The 25,069-nt window shown below is 36.7% G+C and overlaps 1 protein-coding gene across 1 annotated transcript; it reads left to right on the forward strand.

The window, feature by feature from the left end:
* The first annotated feature begins 87 nt into the window (after nucleotides 1-87).
* LOC128555158 (THO complex subunit 4-like) lies at nucleotides 88-5,956 on the forward strand. Its single transcript, XM_053536715.1, has 2 exons — nucleotides 88-404; nucleotides 5,744-5,956. Exons 1-2 carry the CDS (start codon nucleotides 201-203, stop codon nucleotides 5,939-5,941), a joined length of 402 nt encoding a protein of 133 aa, XP_053392690.1. The 5' UTR covers nucleotides 88-200; the 3' UTR covers nucleotides 5,942-5,956.
* The last annotated feature ends 19,113 nt before the right edge of the window (nucleotides 5,957-25,069 follow it).

A 25,069-nucleotide genomic window follows, 5' to 3' on the forward strand; every position in this document is an offset into this window, starting at 1 on the left:
AAAAAAACAACCATAAAAAAATATTTCATTTTTTAGGCTGGTGCAAGTTTTATCATTTCACCTCCACGAAACTACAAGCTCATACACGAAATTGTAAACCAGTCGAGACCGCCAAAGAAATAAAGCTTTTACACACGCGGAAAAGTAACCAAGAAAAAGGGAAGAATTACATGACTTTTATTTATTAAAAATACTCCAAAATGGGCGATAAACTTGATATGAGCCTAGATGATATCATCAAATCCAGCAAAAAGCCTGGCGGACGCGGTGGTAGAGGTGGACGTGGTTCTGGTGGCAGGGGCGGTCGTGGCCGGCAAAACAGAGGTGGTGGGGGGCGAGGTGTTTTTCGTGGAGGAGTACAGAAACGTCGTGGAGGCGGTGGAAACAGATCTTTTGGCAGATCAGTATGTTTTTTGTATGTTTCCTCGTATTTGGTGAATACAGGTGTAGCTAGCTTGGTTCATTCACCTTATCAGGGGACTAGCTGGATAGAATGCACATTAATGGTCCCCGAAATTTTACAATATACAGCAAGTTTGAATGTGGGGAAAAGCGGGGATGAAATATGTTCATCTAAAAATAAAGTAACACCTCATAACTTTTTTTTTTTTTTTTAAGACATTTTTCAACTACTGTTATTAGTAACGTCTATGTACATCTATCTATGTACCCGCAAGGGGTTTGACGTCAACAGAAGATAGATTATAATTCATAGCATGTATAGGGAGCTCGTAGTGATAATAGGTTAATAGGCAATTTTAGACTAGCAACGTGGTTAGAGTGTCCGCACGAGGTCCGGAGTTCTAGCCCCAGTAGGGACCTTGGTATTTTCTATCCCAAGGTTTATTTTAATGGCGCCGAGGCCAATTTGGAGCCAAAATTGGGCCCAAATCCCAACATCAATTTGGCAAATAGTATGGTTTTTTCCCGGTTTCAAAGCTAAAATTCCCAAAGTAAAATTTATTATCCTTTTTTTTTTTTCAATGTTTTCAAACAAGACTGAACTTTAAACATTTGAAACACGAGACAGTTTGCTATCTTAATCCATAATGATAAATTATGGCAATTTTTTCTTTAATGTGACATTTTAATAAAAAAATATGACTTTTAACAATTCCCAGTTTAGGCATTTTACACTTTTTTCCCCAGTTGTAAAGGCCCAGGCCCCATTCCCAAATTAATTGGAAAAAATACTGTACAAGTTGTTTAAATGAATAATCAATGTTATTGTAATTGAAATGATTGTTTTTAATAAAGATTTCATGGTTTTTCAACACTTAATGTTATTATCATCACCGTTTATTTTCCGGTACTTTGCCGACGCATCAACATCCAAACAAACCAAAATCTGTAGTTTATTTGGAAAGCGACCCAGTGTCATCCGCGACAAGGTGTCGTCCCAACGAGAGAGAATGTTTAGATGAGAGCATGTCTCTCAACTTAGGTGAAATCTGCAACCTGTTTATAATACCCGTATTGAGTTTGGAAACATTACAAATTACAGCCTATAATAATTATACAGGTGCCAATGTGATGAATGAAATTGTCAGACAGGATTCTATTTGGGGTGTGTGGTATTATTCATATAAATGTTTGACAGACAGAGCAAAATAAAAATCAGATCAGGACTTTTTAGCTCACCTGTCACATAGTGACAAGGTGAGCTTTTGTGATCACCCTTCGTCCGTCGTCCGTCCGTCAACAATTTCTTGTCTGCACGATAGTGGTTTCATTTATTATTTTATTTTAACCAAACTTGCACACAACTTGTATCACCATAAGATCTCGGTTCCTTTCTTGAACAGGCCAGATCCCATTATGGGTTCCAGAGTTATGGCTTCTGAAAGGGCCAAACTCAGCTATTTTGACCTTGTCTGCACAATAGCAGCTTAATTTATGATTTGATTTTTACCAAACTGGCACACATCTTGTATCACCATAAGATCTTGGTTCCTTTCTTGAACTGGCCAGATCCCATTATGGGTTCCAGAGTTATGGCCCCTGAAAGGGCCAGAATTAGCTATTTTGACCTTGTCTGCACAATAGCAGCTTCATTTATGATTATATTTTAACCAAAATTGCACACAACTTGTATCACCATAAGATCTTGGTTCCTTTCTTGAACTGGCCAGATCCAATCAGGGGTTCCATTTGACCCGGGACTCCGGGTCCGACCCGGGAGATTTTCAAAAGACGCTCAAAGGACCCGGCATGATACTTGCCTGTGCGTCCTTCGGGACCCTGAGACATTTTCCTTTGATAATCCTTTCTCTTATCATTCATTTCCTTCAGTAAAACTATTTCCACGATAGACACGTGTATTCCAAAATAAACACTCGCGGTCATGCCCTCCTGCCTTTGATCTTCTGCTAAATCCCGCCCTTTCTCCTGTAGACATGCCTCGCTGATTTTTTTATCAGCAAGTTACGTCACGGTGAGTGCACATAGGTAAGAAGAATCAATGAAGTGTTGAAATTAATTGATAAAGAGTATTAATCCTGTGTACTGTCAAAAAAGGCGCCAATTATTAAATTATCGTAAGCAGCTGATTACCGAGCATGTGAAAAGTGCCCTGCAAGATTTTTTCATGCCAACTTTATATTAGACCATTGTTTAGTGATCATACCGTAATTTCAACAAGAAACTACACAAATTTTGATGAATTTTGAAAGCAAAAATAAATTTAGAATGTCCGTTCACAAGTCTAATTACACCCGATGTCATATGCATATTTCCAAAATTCCTTAAAAAAACTGACTTTCAATGCAGCTTTTAATGATAAATAGCATGATTATTTGAGGAACTATCTCTGATTTAGCTTAGTTGGCCAAGTAAACTAAGCAAAAACTACTTTCCGATGACATTCCGAAAGTGTACCAGTATCCGGATAGTACATTTTGGATACATTTTTATAGAGTGTTATAGCACTGTTCTGTTATTAAAAATTAAATGAAATATAGAAGAAAAACCTAATCAAAATAACATGAATTTTGATAAATATTAGTTTACAATATGAGACTATATGACCTGAAACTGACATTTTCATTATGCTGTAACATGATCTTGGGTTTATTGTTTTCTTAGGTAAAGATCTAAATAAAAAAAATATAGTCAATTATATGGACGTGTTGGGACAGGACTCCTGTATTTTGGAAAAGGACCCTTCAAAATTTGGGCCCAAGGGTCCTGGGACTCTTGGGTTTTCAGGTCTAGTGGAACTCCTGTCCAATTATGGGTTCCAGAGTTATGGAACCTGAAAGGGCCAAAATCAGCTATTTTGTCCTTGTCTGCACAATAGCAGCTTTATTTATGATTTGATTTTTACCAAACTGGCACACAACTTGTATCACCATAAGATCTCGGTTCCTTTCTTGAACTGGCCAGATCCCATTATGGGTTCCAGAGTTATGGCCCCTGAAAGGGCCAAAATCAGCTATTTTGACCTTGTCTGCACACAATAGCAGCTTAATTTATGATTTGATTTTTACCAAACTGGCACACAACTTGTATCACCATAAGATCTTGGTTCCTTTCTTGAACTGGCAAGATCCCATTAAGGGTTCCAGAGCTATGGCCCCTGAAAGGGCCAAAATTAGCTATTTTGACCTTGTCTGCACAATAGCAATTTCATTTATGATTTGATTTTAACCAAACTTGCACACAACTTGTATCACCACAAGATCTTGGTTCTTTTCTTGAACTGGCCAGATTCCATCATGGGTTCCAGAGTTATGGCCCCTTAAAGGTCCAAAATTGGCTATTTTGGCTTTTGCAGCCATATAGAGTCTTCATTTATGGTTATGGTCATTGTTGTAATTAGTTGGACTGAGCCAATCAAGTAGATAACTATGGACTGATTTTATGTCAAATTACCACCTCCCTTTATTTCAAATTAAAATGGGTATATCTCCGTAACTAATGAAGTTCCGGCGTTACGGCCCTTGATTGGCCCCTGAAAGAGCCAAAATTTATTAATTTTTATCTTGTGAACACGATAGAAGTGACATTTTTTATTTGATTTTAAACACAACTTAAGTCTCAGTAATATCTCAGTTCCTTTTGAAAACCGGCTAGATTCCGTCATGGGTTCTGGAGTTACTGTCCCTAAAAGGGGCAAAATTTTCTAGTTGGTCCTTTCAGCCATATAGAGGTTTCATTTATGCTTTGATTTGATACAAACTTGCACAGAATGATTATCTTGATGATTTCTAGGCCTGTATCGAAACTGGGTCATGTGGGGTCAAAAACTAGGTCATCGGGTCAAATCAAAGGAAAAGCTTGAGGCCACATTTATGACCCTATCTTCATGAAACTTGGTCAGAATGTTTCTCTTGATAATTTCTAGGCCAAATTTGAAACTGGGTCATATGGGGTCAAAAACTAGGCCACCCAGTCAAATGAAAGGAAAAGCTTGTTTACAAGAGGCCACATTTTTTGGTTCAATCTTAATGAAAATTGGTCAGAATATTTGTCTCCATGAAATCACTAGGTAAAACATGTTTACACTGTTATTGTATGTTACTCAGGTGAGCGACTTAGGGCCATCTTCGCCCTCTTGTTATTATTATACACCTGTCTCTGAAAAAGCGGGGCGTAATGTGAACACCCGCGGGCGGGCGGCCAGTGTCCAAAGCATGTCCGCTGGCTAAGTCGAACAATTTCATCCAATCTTCATGAAACTTGCTGACACTGTGGGCATAATATCTCAGCCAAGTTCGATAACCAGCCAAATCGCCCCAGGCACTCTTGGATTATAGCCCTTGAATTACTCGAAAAACTGCAAATTTAGCCGTGTCGAACAGTTTTCATCCGAAGGGTGTATTTACTGACATTCTGGCACTCTTGTTATTATTTGATATATATACTATATAAGATTATTTATGTTCATTTAAAACATTTTTTCATCAGAAAATGCCAAAACTACTGTGATTTAAAAATTGCCGGACAGAAAACAAATGAATTATTTAGGCAAATAATTATTCATTATAAATTTAAATCCTAAGTCCACATAATACACCTAATTTTTATAGCTAAGATGTTATTTAACCTGCCCGCTTAGCTCAGTAGGTAAGAGCGGTGGTCTACGGATCGCGGGGTCGCGAGTTCGATCCTCGGGCGGGGCGTATGTTCTCCATAACTATTTGATAAACGAAATTGTGTCTGAAATCATTAATCCTCCACCTCTGATGATTCATGTGGGGAAGTTGGCAGTTACTTGCCGAGAACAGGTTTGTACTGGTACAGAATCCAGGAACACTGGTTAGGTTAACTGCCCGCCGTTACATGACTGAAATACTGTTGAAAAACGGCGTTAAACCCAAAACAAACAAACAAAGATGTTATTTAATAAATGAGTAATGTATACAGAAGCACTGCCACCTGCATCATGTCATGGTTATTTCGCATGATACATGTCACCTGCTATGTGATGATTAGAGCATAAAATACAGTCACTTGTCATCTGTTTATATCAGGTTAGGAAGGTACATGTAAGTCTGTAAGAATAGGCAATAAAAAGCCTTTAAAAGGGCACATGGCCCATGTAGCTTTGTCGGACGAAGGTACTGTGGCTTGTAAGAAAAAGGGCATGGTGCTGATCCAAGAAAAAAACACTATGTAATGTATAAATTATCTCTGCATGCAAAGCAGCATTATAGAAATGGTATAAGAAAAGTTAGATTGTGGTAGACGATGCTTTAATATATTGAGTGTTTTAAGTGTAAAGAAAAATGTTATATTCCAGCCAAATAAGGGCAATTCTGAGGATGTATGGCAACATGACATGTATGAAGGTGGTGCTGGAGGAGGTATAAAGCGAGGGAGACCGTCACCAGGTGGCGCTGGTATTGTAACAGGCTCAGGAAAACTTCACATCTCAAATTTAGATTTCGGTGTCAGTGAATCCGACATACAGGTAATTTATACGATTAACAGTATTTGAGACGGTAGCTTGTCCTTATGTAAGGAAAAGTACTGTTTAAATATTTTCAGTTTGTGGTATGACATCTTTACAAAAACATAAAAATCTGTAAAAAAACACTTTATCAGATGTCTGAAAACAACAGCCTATAAATTTCTTTTTTATGCCCCCAAAGGGAGGCATATAGTTTTTGAACCGTCTGTCAGTCTGTCCGCAATTTTCGTGTCCGGTCCATATCTTTGTCATCGATGGATGGATTTTCAAATAACTTGGCATGAATGTGTACCACAGTAAGACGACGTGTCGCGCGCAAGACCCAGGTCCGTAGCTCAAAGGTCAAGGTCACACTTAGACATTAAAGGATAGTGCATTGATGGGCGTGTCCGGTCCATATCTTTGTCATCGATGGATGGATTTTCAAATAACTTGGCATGAATGTGTACCACAGTAAGACGACGTGTTGCGCGCAAGACCCAGGTCCGTAGCTCAAAGGTCAAGGTCACACTTAGACATTAAAGGATAGTGCATTGATGGGCGTGTCCGGTCCATATCTTTGTCATCGATGGATGGATTTTCAAATAACTTGGCATGAATGTGTACCACAGTAAGACGACGTGTCGCGCGCAAGACCCAGGTTCGTAGCTCAAAGGTCAAGGTCACACTTAGACATTAAAGGATAGTGCATTGATGGGCGTGTCCGGTCCATATCTTTGTCAACCATGGATGGATTTTCAAATAACTTGGCATGAATGTTTACCACAGTAAGACGACTTGTCGCGCGCAAGACCCAGGTCCGTAGCTCAAAGGTCAAGGTCACACTTAGACGTTAAAGGTCATTTTTCATGATAGTGCATTGATGGGCATGTCCGGTCCATATCTTTGTCATTCATGCATGGATTTTAAAATAACTACGCATGAATGTGTGGCACAGTAAGACGACGTGTCGCGCGCAAGACCCAGCTCCGTAGGTCAAAGGTCCTAAACTCTAACATCGGCCATAACTACTCATTCAAAGTGCCATCGGGGGCATATGTCATCCTATGGAGACAGCTCTTGTTTTTTAACAATCCACAACATTTAGAATTAGAGTGATATTCAGGTCCTTGGTTTTTAGCTTGACTGTATGGAGAGCTATCCTACTTGACCCAGCGTCTGCATTTTAGTCTGTTCCTCATCCACATCTTGGTTTAAAGGGTAAGGAATGTTTGAAAATAAGTTAATTTCATATGAAAGCCATCATCAAGCCTTTCATAACGCTGAAACAATTTTTAGCTCGACTATTCATAGAATAGTAGAGCTATTGGACTCGCCCATGCGTCGGCGTCCACATCCCGATTTGGTTAAGTTTTTGTATGTAAGCTGGTATCTCAGCAATCACTTGTGGGAATGGATGGAAACTTCACACACTTATTCACTGTGATAAACTGACTTACACTGCACAGGTTCCATAACTCTATTTTGCTTTTTTACAAAATGATGCCCCTTTTTCGACTTAGAATTTTTTGGTTAACGTTTTGTTTGTAAGCTGGTATCTCAGTATTCACTAATTGGAATGGATTGAAACTTCATACACTTGTTCACTGTCATGATCTGACATGCACAAAGCAGGTCCCTTAACTTTGTTTTGCTTTTTTACAAAATTATGCCCCTTTTTCAACATAGAAATTTAAATGGTTAAGTTTTTGTATGTAAGCTGGTATCTCAGTATCCACTAATGGGAAAGGATTGAAACTTCACACACTTGTTCACTGTCATGATATGACATGCAGTGCAAAGGGTCAATAACTCAACTTCGCATTTTTACAAAATTATGCCCATTTTTCAACTTAGGAGTTTTGGCTTAAATTCTTATATGTAAGCTGGTATCTCAACTCACTAATGGGAATGGATTGAAACTTCACACACTTGTCCACTGTCATGAGCTGATAAGCACTATGCAGGTTCCATAACCTTATTTTGCTTTTTAGCTCACCTGTCACAAAGTGACAAGGTGAGCTTTTGTGATCGTGCGGTGTCCGTCGTCCGTGCGTGCGTGCGTGCGTCCGTCCGTAAACTTTTGCTTGTGACCACTCTAGAGGTCACATTTTTCATGGGATCTTTATGAAAATTGGTCAGAATATTCATCTTGATGATATCTAGGTCAGGTTCGAAACTGGGTCACGTGCCATCAAAAACTAGGTCAGTAGGTCTAAAAATAGAAAAACCTTGTGACCTCTCTAGAGGCCATGTGACAGGAAAGGCCGTACCGGCGACAGTAACCATCAAAACAAATCAACACCCTTTACAATATTTACAAATTTATTTACATAAGATGATTATTAACAATGAATAGATATGAAAAGAAAAAAAAAACTGATTATAAGAAAGAAAAAAAAAAAGAAAGTTCAGTATCTCTAGATACAAAAGTTCTTATAGTCCATTCTAATCTGACGTGACACAGGTCTTTAATGTAATTGTGAACTTTAAGTAGCACAAACAAAACATAGCTTCTAAATTCAGTCCCTTTAAACCGTGAATATGTTGATTCCGTGTTGGCTCCCTATGGTGGTAGGTGATTGCATCCCTGAGCTGACTTCAGAGGATAACAAAAATCATCGTCTTTGCGGTTTACGGCACAACCATGGGACAAAAGCTCTGCGCTGGGAATATCACATCCAGGCGAGTGAAGACAAGTGAACCTCGGGCATTGTACTTCCGGGTTATGACATCACCAGGAAAATCGTCTGGCGGAAGAAGCTAAAATATATAACATATTGTAAGCACCATAGCAAAACAAATAAGTCAGGGCATAAAACTGATCCTTTGGGTACACCATACCTCCGTAGGCTCCCATAAATAATACGTGCTACTTATACAAAATATATGTGCTACTAAGTTCAGACGTCACGTGATTAAAATACATCACTAATTTAGGGCTGTCATTGATTGGGTCTTAAGCATATCGATGATATCGATATATCAGACGACAAATATCGACGATACATCGATATATCTGTTATTTGGTAAGATTAACAGCCTATTTGTTCATATGCATACTATATACCTTCCTGTAAATGATATCTTTAGTTTTATTGCCTACTTTATATATCACAGTTTGATTGTGTTGTATTTGTATTTATGAAATAAAAGAAATAAATAAAAATTAATAACATCTTTAATTTTTATTTTGCCTTCACTCCTCTTTTGCATTTAGCCAAACTTACAACTTCGCGTACTTAAGTTGTTTTTGAGTGTCTGAGTGTTTATTTGGATAGTTTTTTTCTCTCTGTAAAATATCGATTTTTAAAAATGGGAATCGATAATTGATCGACAAAAAAATATCGTTGATACATCAATATCGTTTCTATCAATGACAGCCCTACACTAATTACTTCCATTATTACAAAGATTACTTACTTAAAAGACAAAAGTTAAAGTATGAAAAAGATATGAAAAGTATATGATGAAACATTATAGATACGGACATGATAAACTGCAGCCATTATTTATAACTACAAATTAACAAAATTCAATATAAATCAAACGTTAAAATGTTAGTTGGCTTCCATATAAAAATCAAACCCCATACACTAAAAGGACATTGTATTGAAAGCAAATAGACTGTCACACAATTTCATTTAAAATTTAATAAATACAGGAACTGACTTCCATAAAAATTTTAAATCCCATAAAAATTAAAATGTAGTTTTTGGCCCTTTCCTTAAAACGAAATGTTTGACTTTAAGTTTTTAAAAACAAATTTATTTATAAATATCATGTTAAAAATTTTCAGTAAAATTTTTAAAATCTTAAAAAAAAAGAAAAAACGTTTTAGTTTTCCCTTTTTCCCGAAAAAATTTTAAAAAGCGGGAAAAATTTAAAAAATCACCCTGCCCATACCAAAACTAGCTAAAAAAATATGCCGAAAAGAAAATTTTTCCCGAATTCTGTAGAATAAAAAAAAAATTTAAACCAAATAAAAATTTGAAAATGAAAAAAATCAAACAAAAATTTTCTAACAAATAAATTTCTTCCCTGACGAGCATAAATTTTTAGAAGAAAATAATTAAGACAAAGATTTTTTATAAAGTCGGAAGGGGGGTGTGCGAAAGGCATATTATTTCCAGGCTTTTTAAAAGGGGTAATGTCCCCCCAAAATTACAAAATTTTCCCTTGGGATTCAGGGGGCCCTAAGCCAGGGAACTCCCGATATTTGTTTTTCCACGGGATTTCACGTTATACCCGGGGGTTTCTAACTAGGGGGCGCGGTTTTAAAAATTGGGCAATTTGGGGGCCCTTTTTAGGGGTTTTGGGAAAAAAACATAAATCCCCGAATTTTAAAAAATTTTTCTTTTTTCTTATTACTAAAACAAAATTTTAAAATAAAAATTTTAATGGACTTTAAATTTATGAAAATACAGAAAAAATGAGAGGTTTTCATGCTTTTTTTTTTTGGCTTTTCCCCCCAATAACTCAAAAATTTTAAAAAAAGGTTGATGCAATCCCTTTTGGAAAATTTAAAATTACTTTTTAAAAAAAAAACCCCGGGGGCAATTTGGGGGGGGGGGGGGGGGGGGGAAACACGTCCCCCATTAAAAAAGAAAATTCTTTTTAATTTCTTAATTGAAAAACAAAAGGACATACTGAAAAAACAAACACAAAAAAAAACCAACCGGGGCACTTTCTGTCACCTTTTTTTTCCCCTTGGCCGCACCACCAAATAATCGGCCCTACATTTTCTCTCCCGGGGAATTGCTCAAATACTGACCCTATAGGGCTGAAATGTAATCCCCAAATTCATCACCTGGAATTCCTAAGTTTCGCTTTATTCAAGTAAGTGAGGGGTGATAAATTGTTTTAAAAAGCAAAGTTTTTTCCCAAAAAAATCCCGGTAAAAACTTAGCTACTCCCCCTTACTGCCCCAAAAAACACCCCTTCTCTATCACTAAAGAAATTTTTGGGCTCCCTAGGTAGCAATTTTCCTATTTGCATACGCTACGGGAAATTTTCTCTCCATCATTTTTTCCTGAAGCAATACTGACCTAAACCAAAAACCCAAAGCATCTCCCTTTTCCAATAAAAAATTCGGGATCAAAAACGGGGAACTTAAAATAGGGGGCCCCCCTTTAAGCTACCCTTTTCAAAGTCGGGAAAAGGGCCTTTTTTTCTTGCCCCTTTCCCACCCCCCCTAAAAAAATTTGGGGCTGACCCTTTTTTCGCCCAAAATTTTTGGGAGCGGAAACTGCAATGGGGCAAAAATTGGGGTTTTAAACTTCTGTAAAAACCCCTATTTTTTCCCTTTAAAAAAATTAATATTGCTTTCTTGGTTTTCGGTCTCTCGGCCCCTGAAATAGCCTGACCTTTTTGGAACTGGTTAAAGGGGATAAAACTTTCCTATAAAGGTCCCTAAAATTCTAACTTCTAAAAACCCAAAAAACCTTAGAGGGGTTTTTCCCCTGTTAATTTACCTTTTTAAAGTCGGGTTAAAACAATCATTTAAGGGGCTACAACATGTTCTGGCCATGTGTGGTAAAACACCAGGATATCATCTATGAATTTTTATCTGAGTGCCCTGGGTCCTTAAAAACCTTCTCCCATCAGTTACAAAACGTTGCGGGTTTGCTTTAAACCCAAAACCCCAAAGGGCATCTTAAGGGAACTGGAAAAAACCCTTTTGGGGGGTTTCAAAAGCAGTCATGGGTTTTGCCTTTTCAAAAAAAACCCACAGGAACCCCCTGCCGTTAACCTTTGGGCTAAATTTAAAATTTTTAGAAAAGTATCTAACTTAGATAGCTTTGAAAACATTTCCTCCCATTTTGGCATGGGTTTTCACATCAAAAACCGGGTAGTTTGTTGCCCTGACAAAATCTATACAAACCAAATACTGTTATTTTTTTTCCCCTTAAATGAGGACAATAGGGGAGGAAAAGGGAGCTTGATGGTTCAATTACTCCCAACCCCAACTTTTTTATTTTACTTCCTCTTTTACTACGGGCTGTGAATAAAAAAGGAAATTAGGAAAACCCCTTTTTTTCTTTTTGGGATCTTTTGTTGACAACTGAATATCAGGGTTCAACTAATTTAGTTTTTCCCAAAAAAATTTATCTTTTCAGTACATCTGGGGAAATTTTCTAACAAATCTATTTTTTTCCCTTTGTTTACTTGCTATTTGGTAACTCTGGTTTTTCCTTCTACTTCTTTGTACGTTTCTGTCCCCTGTTTATAGGCACAAAACTATACCTTTTCTACTCTACCAAAAAACTCATCACAACTTTCATTCGGATTTTTTAATCGGTCAAATCTCTCGGATCCTCCTCTACAATAGCGCCCCAAACCTTACAAAAAAATACCCTTATCTGGTAAGACTTACTTTTCATCCTTCCTTTCACATTTACTGTTTCCCCTGTTTGCGTAAAAACTTTTTTTTTCCAATTTTTCCTTTACATTACCCTGAAATCTAGTCTATTTACTACCTCTACTACTACGTTAAGGACCCTTCAATGAAACAAACAACTTTTTATTTTTCTTTAGGTAAAAAAATACAAGCCCTTATTTCCGGGGCCTTTAAACCTCCTATCCTCCCCTTCCCCTATTTTAAAAACTTCTTGTATCTGGGCACTTTTTTTTGCTAACTGTTGCTGAGTTTATCTTACACGTATCCTAAAAAACTTTTCTTGCAAACCCCATAACAATGGAAAAGGGGTTTTTTAACCTAAATCTTTTCCTCCGTCTTTCAGCCCATAACCCCTTTTAGCAAGTTATCGGTCCACGGATTGTTCTCCCGTAAAGTAACTCAAAGGGGGAAAACCCCAAAAACTTTTTTGGGCGGAATTTTCACGGAAAAGCAAAAAAACATACCCTTAAAATTTAACCTACCCCCAATCTTTTGGTTTCTCTCCAAACACATCCCGGTTTCCCAAATCTGCTTTAAACAAATTTTTTTTAAATTCTTTTCAAAAACCGTTAAAACATAGGGTGATAGGGGTTGTATTTAACTGCCTTAATGACAAAAACCCTACTAACTTTTGCCTTTAAGTTTTACGAAAAACTGCATCCACAATGGGTTAAGCATCCCCCCGGCACCCCTAACTACTGTACATATCTACAAATTCCCCTTCTGTTTACCTTTTCAGTTAAATTGGTAGTGCTTTTGCTTCGGGGATTCTAGTAGCATAATCACCATATTTCAAGATGTACCTTTTTTTTTTCCTTCAGTCTTTGGTTCGATGGCCCAAACCGATTTCGCGGAAAACTCTTTTTAAAAACGGATTATCAATAAAAGGAAATTTTTTCCCAAAAGGGAACTTTCCCAAAACTCAAACCCTTAGCTATAGTATTTAAAAAAATTCCTAAAGACAGTACCTCCTAACCCTGCCATTCCCCCTTTGGCCATTTAAAAATTCCCCCTAATCCCTATCACTTGTTTTCCTTATTCCTAAAAGGCCGACAATAACGAGTCATGTGCAACTTTTTATCACAGTTTTTCCAAGACAAATTTTTGTACAATTTAGCTGTCTACTTTTGTCTAAATTTTTGGGCGGGGATAACCCCCTATTTTAAAAAATTTATTCCTTATCTCAAAACCAAACCCGAACCTTTACCTCTACACTGCTTAATCGTACCCTTCCCCAGTTCTTTTTTACCCCAAATTTAAATGCTATCTTTCTGTTTGCTTTTTAAGAATTCCTTTAAAATACATCTAAAAACTGAGACGGGAAATTTGCCTTTTCTTGCTTTTTAACTTTGGGTTGCGCCCTGTTTCTACTGCGACGGGTTAAAAATTCAAACTGAGGTTCTTTTCAAACTTTCCTTTTACATTACCAATTTATAACTTTATTGGAGGATTTTCAAAAACCCCAAACCCCCTAACCCCCACCCTTGAAATTTCGGCAAAACAATTCTATTCTACTAATCTAAACCCATGTTCACCCCCCATCAATTCTTTTAAACTACGGGTTTTCTCTAAAAAAATGACTTGGGTTTACTAAGTTTCCCGGGTTTTCCCCATCCACCAGGGACAACCCGGTTTTCTCGCATAGCGATTTTTCATCCCTACCATTACAATTCCCGGGGTTTTTTAGGACTGTACTTTTAAATAACATACCTAACTCCCCAACACACTTATTCTATAATGCTATTTTCCCCCTCTCTGACCACTTGACTTTTCTTTTCTCTATCTTTATTTCTTTCCCCCACCTCTGCTCCTAGATCGGGGCACGGCCTCTACCCCATTTCCCATTTTTCCCTTTTATTTCTATTCTCCCCCCTTTTTACTTTCCCGTTCTACCCCTAAATTGCTGCCCGCAAATTAAACGCTGTTTCCGCCGTTTCTTTTCCACTCCCACATAATATGAGCTGTGCCCTATTGACCCATTTTACACTTCAAATACACCCAAAAATTGAAAACCCTTTTACCTCTATTAGCAAATTGCTACTACCTCTTTTACTAGTGCCTACATTTTTACTACTAGGATATGTTCTGAGGTGTTTCATATGGTTTTTTAGCTCCGGGCCTTTTTGGTTCGATTCACGACATATTGGGAAAACCTCCACGAGTCTTTTCAAAAAATCTTCATCTTCTGCTTTCACCTTAGTTTAACTAACCCCTTACACTCAAATTCTGGGAAGTTCTCTATTACTTTCATCTAAAAATTGGGCCCTAAGAATAAAATCTAATCCTTTGTACTTTTCTCCCACCTTAATCAGTCTAAACCAAAACCCCTAAATTTTCTACCTTTTTTCTGGCTAGAAAAAATCACAAAGGTCTCTTATCACGAGGGGCCTCTCAGTTTTAAACTTTTTCTTATAGCCATCGGGCCCCGTGAGTTCGAACTGACGTAGCAAAGCGGTTTCAGTTTTTCATTTAAACCCTTTCCCATCTTCCCAACGGAAAAAACCTATCAAAAAACCCTCTTGCCGTAAAACCCCTTTTGAAGGAACGGTAATTAAGTGACCAAAAATCTCTTTATTTCCCCTCCCCGCGAACAGGGCATTCAAGTACGCATCCCTGGAAACAATTTTCTATCAAAAGGGGGAAAATCTTAAAATTTACCCTTTTCCCTTTCTCATCTTTTCTAAGTCTGTCTTAAACTTACTCGTTTCTAATTTTCCCACTTTCTGCTTCCTCCTTCCCCTGTTTCTAACTTTTCCCAGCTAACATTAACTTCTCCTTTTCCATTTCTTTAAATTCCTGTTTTTAACTTACGTCCTTTTTCCCCAACTTTCTAATTCTAACTTACGTTTAAAACTCCCCTTTTTCCTTCTTTCAACCCCAGCCTCTAAATCTAATCTTTCCTTTTCACTTCAAAATACTTTTGGGCGTTTTATTTTATCTTTTTTTTTGCAACCCCAGCTTCTAACTTAATCTATTTTTTTCTTGCCCCTGCCCTTTAAATTTTTCTGCCTCAAACTTTTCTTCTCTGCCTCTAAAATTTCTATGGGCTTTTCCCCCCCACGGTTTTCCCACCTGTCTTCCCTTTAAAAAAGTTTTCGTAACTCATCTCCTTCTTTAAACCCAAATCCTTTCCTACCTTTCGTTTTAAAACCCATACATAGTTTATGTTTGATTACCTAAAGTTAACACTATTTAACCCCTAGCACTACAGCTAACCCATAACCCAAACCGAGACATAAATAAAAAAATCGTGAAAGGGGAAAAACTAGCTACACTAGTTTTCACTAAGGCCCCTACAGTTACCACTGAACCAAAACAAAATACTATACTCTACGTATAACCAAAAAAAACGTCCCCACTAAAAATTTCACTAAAATTCGCAACAGTTCCCAAAGTGTCAATTTAAGGTTGCATAGGCAACAATCAAAAGTACAGTTTACGTAGGGGTATCAATACCTTTGCCTTATCCAAAAATCCAATTAACGTTTAAATAGGTTTTAACACTTTAAATGTAACAAATAAAAAAAAATTAAATCAAAGTGTTTTATTCCCCAGATAAAGTATAGGTATAACACAAAATGTGTGCACTAAAACATAAGAGTTGGTTAAAAAGTAAAATGCAAAATAAACAAGCTTTCCCAAAACACCCCCCCAAAATTTTAAAAAAAATACTGTTCTGGTATGTTTAAAAAGTACACTAATACAAAATAGGATCACTGGGGGAAGTGGGAACGGGACCAAAAAGAGGGGGTAGGATAACTTTTCCTTGGGCAAGGGCGGTCACTCTCCAGCAAAAGATATTTGGGGGGCTTAAACTTAGAGTGACACAAAATAAACCCAAAAAAAAAAATAAAGGGAAAGAAATCACCCCAGAATCCCCAAAAGTCAAAAAGCAACTGTCTGTCATCCCGTGCCACAAAAAGCTGGTTAGTGAAGCTACGGATCTGTCTTGTCTTTTGAGGTAAGCCTCACTCTGAAAAATGAATTTTAAAAATTTTATATTTTGTACCAACAGAAAAAAAACAAAAAGGAAACTTTACGATTATTGCTGCAGTTAAAAAGGGTGTTAATAATGTTCGAATAGCTACTGTGGGCCCCGGTCGGGCCAATCCCACTTCGGGCACCATTTTTGACCAAAGGAAAAAGGGCCCTTAAACCCGGGGACAGTAACCCTCAAAACCCAAAACAACACCCCTTTTTTAAAATTTACAAAAAAATTTTTCAAAAGATGGTTTTTTAAAAAATGAATAAAATATGAAAAGAAAAAAAAACTGGGTTTAAAAAGAAAAAAAAAAAAATTTCATAAACTCTAGATTTCAAAAGTTCTTTTTGTCCTTTTTAATCGACGTGACACAGGTCTTTAATGTTTTTTGTGAAATTTAAGTAGCACCCAAAAAAAACAAGCTTCTCATCCCTTTAAACCGTGAAAACGTTGATTCCGTGTTGGCTCCCCATGGTGGAGGGGATTGCCCCTCCCGAGCTGACTTCAGAGGATAACAAAAAACATCGTCTTTTTGGGTTTTCCCCACAACCATGGGGACGAAAGCTCTGCGCGGGAATATCACATCCGGGGTGAAACAAGTGAAACCCCGGGCATTTTACTCCGGTTATGCATCACCCGGAAATCGTTTTTGGCGGAGAAAATAAAATATTAAAAATTTTTGTCAAACACCAAAGCAAAACAAAAAAGGCAGGGCAATTTTAAAAATGCTCCTTTGGGTTTCACCCTTCCTCCGTAGGCTCCCATAAATAATACGTGCTAAATTATACAAAATATATGTGTTTTTAAATTCAGACTCACGTATTAAAAACGTCACTAATTCTTCCATTTTTACAAAGTTACTTACTTAAAAAACAAAAGTAAAGTAGGGAAAAAAATTTTAAAAGTAATGATGAAAACATTATAGAAACGGGGCTGGTTTAAACCCGCGCCATTATTTACAACTTCAAAAATTTAAAAAATTCAAAATTTAAAATTCCAAAAATTACTTTTTAGTTGGCATCCATATAAAAAAACAAAGGGCCCTCAAATTAAAAGGACATTGGGGGGTGTAAACAAATTTGACTGTTTACCCCAATTTTCATATTACAATAAAAAATTACATTTGGGACTAAACTTGCCTTAAATTTATAATAACAATACAAATTTTTTAATGGCGTTCCATAATAACGAAATGTTTGACATTAAATTTTTTTAAACAAAAAAACTTTTTAAAAAAATCTGTTAAAAATTTCAGTACAAATTTTTCATCTTATATAAACGAAACGTTTTAGATTCCTCTTTCGAAATAATTTACAAAAGTCTGAAAAATTTAATAAATCATCCTGACATACCGAAACTAGCTAAAATCATATGCCGAAAAGTAAATGTTACAGAATTCTGTAGAATGAACAAAAATTTACCAAATAAAAATCGTAATGCAAAAATCATACTAAAATCTAACAAATAAATTTCTTACCTCGATCGAGCATAAATTTCTAGCAAGAAAATAATTCAGACATAGATTCGTCTATAAAGTCGGAAGGTGGTGTGCGCAAGGCATATCTAGTCCAGTCTATTTAAAGGGTAATGTCCCGCCAAATACTAAATTTCATGGGATTCACGGCTAAGCCATGGACTCCGACTATTTGTGTTTCCACGGGATTCACGATATAGCCGGGGAATCTAACTACTTTGGCGCGGATTTAAATTGACAATTTGAGGCCCATTATAGTGGTTTTGGGGATAAAAACATAAATCACTGAAGTTTATAAAATATCATTTTTCTTATTACTGAACAGAATTTAATGAAATTTACATGGACATTTAAGTTATGAAATACAGAAAAACATGAGAGGTATTTCATGCGTGAAATCTGACATTTACCTCAATAACTCAAAAATTTACAAAAAGATGATGCAATACCTGCATTTACAATACATATAAAATAAGGCCCGTATGTCAATTTGTGACAGGCCATATATTTCACAAGATCTTCATGAAAATTGGTCAGAATGTTCACCTTGATATCTAGGTCAAGTTCGAAACTGGGTCACGTGCCGTCAAAAACTAGGTCAGTAGGTCTAAAAATAGAAAAACCTTGTGACCTCTCTAGAGGCCATATATTTCACAAGATCTTCATGAAAATTGGTCAGAACGTTCACCTTGATGATATCTAGGTCAAGTTCGAAACTGGGTCACGTGCCATCAAAAACTAGGTCAGTAGGTCAAATAATAGAAAAACCTTGTGACGTCTCTAGAGGCCACATTTTTCATGGGATATGTATGAAAGTTGGTCTGAATGTTCATCTTGATGATATCTAGGTCAAGTTCGAAAGGGTCACGTGCGGTTTAAACTAGGCAGTGGTCTAAAATAGAAAAGCCTTGGACCTTTTTTGGGCCTTTTAATTTCATAAAATTTCATGAAAATTGGTCGAATGTTTATTGATGAATCTAGGTCAAGTTCGAAAGTGGGTCACGAGCCGTAAAAAAAATAGGTCAGTAGGTAAATAAAAAGAAACCCTTGGCCTCTCTAGAGGCCTTTTTTTTCATGGGATCTGAGAAAGTTGGTTAAATGTTATTTTGATGATATCTAGGTCAGTTTCGAAGTGGGTCATGTCCCATAAAAAAACTAGGTAGTAGGTAAAAAATAAAAAAAATTTGCCCCTCTAAAAAGGGCCCATATTTTTCAAGGAATCTGAAAAAATTTGGTCTATGTTCATTGATGTATCTAGGTGGGTTCGAAACAGGGTCAGTGCGGTAAAAAAACTGGGTCGTAGGTCTAAAAATAAAAAAACCCTTGGACCTTTTACAGGCCATACTTGGAAGGAACTCCAAAAAATTTGGACAGAATGTTCCCCTTGATGTATCTGGTAAGTTTGGAAATGGGTCATGTCCCTTAAAAAAATAGGTCAGTAGTCAATAATAAAAAAAAACCTTTTGGGCCCTCTCTAGAGGCCTTTTTTCATGGGATCTGTATGAAAGGTCTGAAGTTCATCTTGATGATACCTAGGTCAAGTTTGAAAAACGGGTCAACTGCGGTCAAAAACTGGTCGTAGGTCTAAAATTATTAAAATCTTTTGACCTTTAGGGGCCCATATTTTTAAAGGGTTTTTCATAAAAATTGATTAAATGTTCCCTTGATGTTCTAGGTAAATTTCAAAATGGGTCACGTCGGTAAAAAAACTGGCCCAGTGGGTATAAAAATAAAAAAACCTTGGGCCCTTTAGGGCCCATTTTTTTCATGAGATTTTCATGAAAATTAGTGAGATGTTCCCTTTGATGATATTAGGTAAATTAAAAACAGGGCACTTTTACCTTCGAAAATAGGCAATAGGCAAAAATAAAAAAACCTTGTGCCTCTTAGAGACATATTTTTAAAGGATTTCTGAAAATTGGTCAGAATTTTTTTTTGATAATATCTAGGTAAAGTCAAAACGGGTACATGAGTCAAAAACTAGGTCACATGTCAAAAAATAGAAAAAAACAACGTTTACTCAAAATGGGTATGTGGGAAGGGTGAGCGATTCAGGCCCATATGGCCCTCTTTTTTGCTCCCTGAGCATAAAAGTGCTCAAAGGTGAGCTTTTTTTTTCACCCCGTGTGTGGTCGTTCCTCTCGTAGTCAGCAGTTTTACGTTAAACTTAGAGGTCCATTTTTGGCCCAATTTTAATGAAACTTGGTCGAAATATCCTCAGTAAAATCTTGGGGGTTTGAATTGGGTCCCTTTGGGTTTAAAAAAAATAGGTCACCAGGGCGATAAGGAAAAATTGTTAACACTCTAGAGGTCACAATTTTTTGGCCCAATCTAATGAAAATTGTAGAAAGTTACCCCCATAAAAATTTGGACGAGTTTTATTTGGGTCATTGGTGGGCAAAAAATAGGTCCCCCGGGCAGTCAAAGAAAAGTTGTTAACACTGTAGAGGCCACATTTATGACTGTATTTCTGAAATTGTTCAGAAAGTTAATTTTGTGATTTTAAGGTCAGTTTGAAAACTGGGCTGTAGGGTCAAAAATAGGCACTCGGTCAAAACAAAGGAAAAAATAGTTTACACTGTAGAGCCCATTTTTTGACCATATCTTAATGAAACTTGATCAAAAAAATAAATTTTATGATCTAAGGTCATGTTTTAAAAATTTGGGTAAGGGGGGTCAAAAAAAAAGGGACCCGGGGCAAATCAAAGGAAAAAACCTGTTAAAAAGTCAAGGGACAATTTATGACGGGATCTTTGATTTTTTAGTCAGAATGTTAAACTTGATGATCTTTTGGACAAGTTGAATCTGGGGCATGTCGGGTCAAAAATTAGGTCAGGGTCAAATAAAAAGAAAAGCTAGTTAAACTTCGAGGCTAAAATTTTGAATATCTTTAAAGAAACTCAGTCAAATGTAAATCTTGTGATTTTAGGTCAAGTTTAAAACTGGGTGAGGGAAAGGGGCAAAAACTAGGTCATAGGTCAAATCAAAGGAAAAAGCTTGTTAAACACTCAGAGGCCACTTTAGACTGTAATTCATGAAACTTTGTCAGAATGTAAATTTTTATGTCTTTAGGTCAAATTTAATCTGGGGCATGTCAGGGCAAAAAAAATAGGTCACGGGTCAAAACAAAGGAAAGCTAGTTTTTAATTTGAGGGAAATTTGTGCTAGCCCTGGCCATTATAAATTAATAGCCACTTTTTTTTAGGGAAGAAAAATAATAGAAAATTGGCGAGCGCATAATTGCATGCACTTTCGCTTTTCAATGAAAAACATAAACGGGTTTTAAACTTTTTTTTTTTTTCATGAAAATTAACCACTTTTTATTTTTTTTTAAATTTTTTTTCATGTTTAATCATGGTTTGAATAATCAGGGTTTATCATATCTTCAGTTTTTTTGTTTTAGGTCACTGAAAATACCATTTTCAGAATGACCCATTGTGATTTTTGTAAAGAATGTCATTATTTTTGTGACAAAAGGGGGCTTAAGCTAGGTAAGATTTTAGGGAAAAGTTTTCTCCTCAGCAAAGTTAGGGAGAAGGGGAGTATTTTAGGGGAAGGACAAGATTTTAGGGAAAATGGGGAAATTTTTAATCCCTGCTGTTCATGATGTTGAAAAAGGGAAAACTAAATGTGTTTAAACCTAAGTTACAATTTTTGCCCCCTGTAAAAAGTGACAGGGGGCTTTTGTGACGGGGTGTCCGTCGGGCCGGGGCGTCCGTAAAAATTTTGCTTGTGACCCCTCTAGAGGTCACATTTTTCATGGGATCTTTATTGAAAGTTGGTCAGAATGTTCATCTTGATGATATCTAGGTCAAGTTCGAAACTGGGTCACGTGCCATCAAAAACTAGGTCAGTAGGTCTAAAAATAGAAAAACCTTGTGACCTCTCTAGAGGCCCTATATTTCATAAGAGCTTTATGAAAATTGGTCAGAATGTTCACCCTTTATGATATCTAGGTCAAGTTCGAACTGGGTCACGTGGGTTCAAAAACTAGGTCAGTAGGTCTAAAAATAGAAAAAACTTGTGACCTCTCTAGAGGCCATATTTTTCATGAGATCTTCATGAATATTGGTCAGAATGTTTATCTTGATGATATCTAGGTCAAGTTCGAAACTGGGTCACGTAGGGTCAAAAACTAGGTCATTAGGTCTAAAAATAGAAAAAACCTTGTGACCTCTCTAGAGGCCATATTTCTCAATGGATCTTCATGAAAAATTGGTCAGAATGTTCATCTTGATGATATCTAGGTCAAGTTCGAAACTGGGTCACGTGGGGTTAAAAACTAGGTCAGTAGATCTAAAAATAGAAAAACCCTTTTGACCTCTCTAGAGGCCATATTTTTCACGAGATCTTCATGAATATTGGTCAGAATGTTCACCTTGATGATATCTAGGTCAAGTTCGAAACTGGGTCATGTGGGGTCAAAAATAGGTCAGTAGATCTAAAAATAGAAAAAACCTTGTGACCTCTCTAGAGGCCATATTTCTCAATGGATCTTCATTGAAAATTGGTCAGAATGTTCACCTTGATGATATCTAGGTCAAGTTCGAAACTGGGTCACGTGCGGTCAAAACTAGGTCAGTAGGTCTAAAAATAGGAAAACCTTGTGACCTCTCTAGAGGCCATACTTTTCATGGGATCTGTATGAAAGTTGGTCTGAATGTTCATCTTGATGATATCTAGGTCAAGTTTGAAACTGGGTCAACTGCGGTCAAAAACTAGGTCAGTAGGTCTAAAATTATTTAAATCTTTTGACCTCTTAGAGGCCATATTTTTCAATGGATCTTCATGAAAATTGATCTGAATGTTCACCTTGATGATATCTAGGTCAGTTTCGAAAATGGGTCACGTGCGGTCAAAACTAGGCCAGTAGGTATAAAGATAGAAAAACATTGTGACCTCTCTAGAGGCCATGTTTTCATGAGATCTTCATGAAAATAGTGAGAATGTTTACCTTGATGATATCTAGATAAAGGTCAAAACAGGGTCACGTACTTCGAAAACTAGGTCAATAGGTCAAATAATAGAAAAACCTTGTGACCTCTCTAGAGACCATATTTTTCAATGGATCTTCATGAAAATTGGTCAGAATTTTTATCTTGATAATATCTAGGTCAAGTTCAAAACTGGGTCACATGAGCTGAAAAACTAGGTCACTATGTCAAATAATAGAAAAAACGACGTCATACTCAAAACTTGGTCATGTGGGAAGAGGTGAGCGATTCAGGACCATCATGGTCCTCTTGTTAGTATTTCCTGTCTTTGTTTAAGTTTATTGATTTAACAAGTATTAATAACATAATTATTCACTCAAAATGTCAGTGGTTCTGTTTTTTATCCTTGTAAACTTTGTGAATCTAATGTGATTAAACTGTAAAGTAAAGTTTTTTTTCACTCTTGCAATGATTGCCCAAACTAAGAAAACTCTTTGAATATAAATACAATTTAAAAAAGTTAATTCCATATCAGCAAAAAATAAATCAACTCCCAGTGCTTAATGCACTCGAAGTCACAGTCACTTTAAATAACAGGTGTGTATTGATGCTGGTTCTGAATTAAATACATAGCAGTGACATCACTATGACATCACATGGAATACACCTCTTCTTTAATCTGCTGGTCTCTTCTTTGATCTGCTGGTGCACAGAAAGTGTCAGTGATAATATTATGTTTAAGTCTGGTTTAAAAAATTTGGAGTAAAATTAAGTGGATTAAGGAAATTACTGAGCAGTCAAGGGAAGATACTTTCAAAAGGGTTTAAAAAAAAGAATTGTGTAGCTAAGGGTAATGTAAATCTCTACTGTTAATTTTGCTTGTCGCGGACAGACAGAATGCAAAAAACGCATTTGTTGGTTCCCCGTCTAAGTCTCGAGTCGGCATAGGAATTCCACATTGAAGGAATTATGTTTAATTAATTTGTTTTTTTGGTAATTAACGGCGATTAAATGATCAAGGATTTAAAATGATGATAATTGTTGTTTTAAACATCTTTACGATCGTAGTGCACAACATGCGGATCAGTTAGTGAAGTATACCTCGTACACGTGTTTTGGCGATAAACAAATCATTAAGGCCTTAAGTGTGTCACCCTTTAGAAGGGGTAATTATGCCTCTGGGCAGATACGCTTCCTGCTACCGACTTCGCACGTTTTTGTCGATGAAACTTCGTATGTTCCAACAGTTTAAGGACAATTTTTTGCAATAATTTTTGTAGCATTTTAATTAATTAATCGCCATTTTCTAGCGCCAAAAACTGCGTTTTAATCGACACTTCAATGAAATAATCGCCATTTGGCGATAATGTCGATTGGCAGCGCGAGCACTGCCACATTTATGACTTTATCTTAATGAAACTTGGTCAGAATGTTAATCTTGATGATGTTTAGGTCAATAAGTCAGGTGAGCGATACAGGGCCTTCATGGCCCTCTTGTTTACTATATTATGCCCCTTTTTCGACAAGGCTGTTGAGTAGTCGAGCATTGCTGTCCTCCGACAGCTTTTGTTAAAATCAGACCACTGTTGAAAAAGATATAGCAGATTGAAATTTAAGAAAATGGCTGATCACAGAGGCAGCCATTTTAGTGTGTTTATGAAGTCATTAACACACTGCTGAATTCTTTATTTAGCAAATAACCTTTTGATTAGGTTAATTTCATATCTTTCTTGAGTGTTGTAATTTCTTCCATTATAACTGGAAAAAGTAGAGAAATTATTTCACAGAAATAAATACAGTACAAATATGTATATAGAAATTCAATAAATCCGCTATTTCTTTAGCTCACTGTCACAAAGTGACAAGGTGAGCTTTTGTGATCGCGCGGTGTCCGTCGTCCGTTCTGTGCGTGCGGTGCGTGCGTCAGGGCCGTAAACTTTGTTGTGACCACTTAGAGGTCACATTTTTCATGGGATCTTTTGAAAGTTGGTCAGAATGTTCACCTTGATGATATCTAGGTCAAGTTCGAAATGGATCACGTGCCGTCAAAAAACTAGGTCAGTAGGTCTAAAAATAGAAAAACCTTGTGACCTCTCTAGAGGCCATATATTTCCAAGATCTTCATGAAAATTGGTCAGAACGTTCACCTTGATGATATTTAGGTCAAGTTCGAAAATGGGTCAGTGCCATCAAAAAACTAGGTCAGAGGTCAAATAAAAGAAAACCTTGTGACCTCTCTAAAGGCCCTATTTTTTATGGGATCTGTAGAAGTTGGTTGAATGTTTTTTGATGATTCTAGGGGCGTTCGAAATGTCATGTGCAAGACCCAAACCCCTAGCTCCAAGGTCAAGGTCACACTTAGAAGTCAAAGGTGTTTCTTTTCTGG

Source organism: Mercenaria mercenaria, chromosome 2 (assembly GCF_021730395.1).
Source record: "Mercenaria mercenaria strain notata chromosome 2, MADL_Memer_1, whole genome shotgun sequence".
In the NCBI taxonomy this organism is placed as follows: Eukaryota; Metazoa; Mollusca; class Bivalvia; order Venerida; family Veneridae; genus Mercenaria; species Mercenaria mercenaria.

Coding starts and splice junctions, on each gene's coding strand:
- LOC128555158 (XM_053536715.1), top strand. CDS start 201: ATGGGCGATAAACTTGATATGAGCCTAGATGATATCATCAAATCCAGC. Junction 405..5,743: donor ACAGATCTTTTGGCAGATCA/GTATGTTTTTTG, acceptor GTTATATTCCAG/CCAAATAAGGGCAATTCTGA.